This window comes from Sinocyclocheilus rhinocerous, unplaced genomic scaffold (genome assembly GCF_001515625.1).
Source record: "Sinocyclocheilus rhinocerous isolate Xijiao unplaced genomic scaffold, SAMN03320098_v1.1 scaffold1115, whole genome shotgun sequence".
Taxonomy (NCBI): domain Eukaryota; kingdom Metazoa; phylum Chordata; class Actinopteri; order Cypriniformes; family Cyprinidae; genus Sinocyclocheilus; species Sinocyclocheilus rhinocerous.
The window spans coordinates 590,290-593,774 of NW_015658514.1; the positions used below are offsets into that span (position 1 = coordinate 590,290).

Consider the following 3,485-nt stretch of genomic DNA (forward strand, 5'->3'; position numbering starts at 1 on the left):
GGCGGGAAAACACGGAGCGGATTAGCGGAATCGGCGGATCTTTAGCGGAGCGGTAACAGACCGTTGGTGAGAGGGGCAACTCAGCCGATGAGGGCAAAGGGGCAGTGGCTCTAGCCACCGGTCCACCCCCCTGTGCGAAACATTGCCAGAGTGGTTTAACAAGCGTTAACAGAGCCGTACGTAAATCATTCAGTTCTGGTATTTTTAATGGAACCGCTTCTTAATAAGAACCCACAGAATACATACAGCCGTAGAATGCGGTGGCCTTTAATTGGTTGTAACTATTATATGAAGACAACTTTGGCATTTATTCAGGTAATTTATGAGGCTGAAATAAGGTGTTTACTTTGTATATCACCTGAAGATGGCGTCACAGGTCCATTTTCTCTCTGGCGTTCTCAAGGTCAAAGCCATCAAACATGGCCGCTTCATGAATCGCAGACAGCTCCTTGCTTGTAAAGGAATGAGTTCCAAACCTTAAAAATATTACCAAAGCAGTTAGAAAAAAAGGCAAGACCTGACCAAATAATATTGTCTAATTCTACAGTCATACCATTGTCTTTATTAGTAGCCTACATGATGGATGCAGTCCTAGCCTGTGGTGCTGTTCCTCTGTGTAAGAAAACATCTCTCCTCTAATCTCACTTTCTTCACTTATGCTTTCATAAGGATAAATGCCTAGACATCTGTCCAAATCTGTTCTTGTAATAAAATCAGTGAAAAGTCATTTTGTGTTATTATTGTAAGTCACAAAATGTGTAGAAGTGTAAAACAAATTAATGTGTCAGTAAGAATGTGAGATTATTATTATTTTTTTATCATATGCACTATTGGCACACAAGAAAGTGAGTGAAGTGTATGACTAAACCTAGCGCCCAAGCAGCACAAGCTTGGTGACACCAAGCAAAATCACAAAAATATAAGTCTAGATATCAGAAATGTAAATTTAATAATAACCATAATTATAAAATCTAACCGTCTTTAATGTTGTTTAACTTTTTAGTTCAAACAGTAGCACATGGTGCTAGCAATGCCAAGGTCATGGATTCCCAGCAAATGCATGAACTGATAAATTGCGATGTAAGTTGCATTGGATAAAAGCGTCTGCCAAATGCGTAAATAAAACAGCCTCTCTTCATAATGACACTCCTACACTTCATACCTCATTATTTTAAGAATCTCTCTATACTGTGAGTGTATATATGAAGATCTGCTACAGCACACCCAGTGTGTGAAGGTGAGTTCATGCAGCTCTGACGTAAAGGCTGACGTACAGCCACTTTGGTGATGAAAGGGGTGGGCTGCAGTGACAGACTTCTCCTTATTGAGGAGGGGTTGCCAGCCATCGAAGCCCCTCCCCTTTGATTATCTATGTCTGTCTCTCCTTCCTTCTCTCTCTCCCTTTTGCTCTGTCTGCCAGGCTGAGGTGGTTTCAGACCGTGCATCACAAACACACACACACACACACATACACGTGCCACTCTATGTCTCTAGTAGCTCTCCAATCATCTCCTCTCTCCTCCTCCTCCTCCTCTCTCACCATGGAGTCACATCACTGAAGAGTGGATTGTTCCTCCTGTTTTCTCCTCTTCTCTCCTCTGCACTTCATTCGGTGTGTTTGGGTGTCTGTTTCAAGGTGGGAATGCTCGTGTCTGCGACAGCGCTGTTGGGGGCTACGCTGGGAACCGTGTCTGGAGTGTTGACGCTGTGTGGTCTCTCCCTGCTTTGCAAGAGCTGTAAGAAGGGGAAAATATTATATATTATATACTATAAATATTCATATCAGTCCTGCAAATCAAAAGAGAATGATCAAAATCAACCATCTGTGTTCTCAAATCAGATCAGCTCTCTCACAGAACTCTGATTATTTCAAAGTACATTGAGTTCATCCAGTAACAGGCAAGTTAAGAATGGTGAGGGACAAGTGTTTTATTATTAGAATCTTCTCCAGACTGCTTTTATAAGAGGTAATTAGTTTAGAAATGATTTGTCTGTCTGTGTTTTTGTGTATGTGCACACACTCGTGTACACACATACTCACACGCTGGTGTTGTTCGGCATCTGCTGAGCTTTCCCTGAAACAGTCTAGAGTCACGACTCATGTAGCTGCACGCACACACACACACAGAAAAAAAACATTTTTGCAGTTTAACATTTATGTTTTTTTTTATGTTTATTAAGCTGTTTTTCTCATAGGGACCATTGGCTCACAATGTACATGATTTCAGATTTTACTGTCCTTTTGGGGACACTTTGGTCGTCATGATGTTAGCAAAAACCGACCCCTCCACACACACACTTCCTTTCATAGTCTTTGTTTATTAATATATTTGTTTATTTATGCAGTCAAGAATAATCACTTACAGACAATAATATGTGTTTGCTGAAGGAAGAGCAATAGGAAAATATCGAAAAGAGACATCACACAATATACAGACCACACACACACACACACATACACGTGCCACTCTATGTCTCTAGTAGCTCTCCAATCATCTCCTCTCTCCTCCTCCTCCTCCTCTCTCACCATGGAGTCACATCACTGAAGAGTGGATTGTTCCTCCTGTTTTCTCCTCTTCTCTCCTCTGCACTTCATTCGGTGTGTTTGGGTGTCTGTTTCAAGGTGGGAATGCTCGTGTCTGCGACAGCGCTGTTGGGGGTTACGCTGGGAACCGTGTCTGGAGTGTTGACGCTGTGTGGTCTCTCCCTGCTTTGCAAGAGCTGTAAGAAGGGGAAACTTGAGAGAGGGGACGATACTGACCCAGAGAAAGCCAAACCCAGTATCCTGCATACTCTGACGCAGGTAAGAACAATACTCATGGACCGGCAACCAGGTTTGGTTTTAAATACAGACACAGACAAGAGCTTGTAAAAGAACAAACAGAGATGAGAACACAGGCTGGGATATGCAACGAGCTAAATGTTCTGACTCACCTGAGTGGAAGGATGGAAGTGGCACTTACATAACACAGGTTAGCTCACTGAGGCAGAAACAATAATACTGTACTGAAAAGGATTTCTTTGCATGCATCTGAAAACTCTTTACTGGATGACTGTGTCATCATGCCTGCTCATAATATAACATTATGGTGTAAATGTACTGAAAATGATGTTCTACTCTATGATTACATATAGTACATACATTGTAAATCCAATTTAATGGCTGCTGTAGTTGCTTATATGTCACCTTATTTCATATTTCTGGTATTACTGGTGCTTAGTAGGAGCAGAAAAACGAACACAATCTCATGACAATTTGTATTTCATATTTTGGCAAACTGGTGGTTAATTTGTATGAATTTGTATGATCTCATTCATACCTTTTCGTATGATTTGCTCACTCCCCATATGACATGTTCAGGGGTGGACCTTCATGCTTACTTTTTTCCTAAAAAAAAAAAATTACCTAAAAAAATAATAATAATAATATATATATATATATATATATATCACAAATAATTTTTTTCATGAAATACATGAAATAT

At 40.6% G+C, this 3,485-nt stretch overlaps 1 protein-coding gene across 2 annotated transcripts in view; it reads left to right on the plus strand.

Moving 5' to 3' along the window:
- The window catches only part of LOC107722416 (synaptotagmin-13-like), a 19,263-nt gene that overhangs the window by 1,847 nt on the left and 13,931 nt on the right, over window positions 1-3,485 (plus strand). The window contains exon 1 of one of the 2 annotated variants that reach the window (XM_016530776.1): window positions 2,450-2,803. The exons of the other annotated variant lie outside the window; for it this stretch is intronic. Coding sequence (XP_016386262.1) covers window positions 2,630-2,803 — 174 coding nt within the window. The 5' untranslated portion in view covers window positions 2,450-2,629. Of the gene's footprint in view, window positions 1-2,449; window positions 2,804-3,485 lie in introns of those variants that run through there. 2 annotated transcript variants of the gene reach the window in all.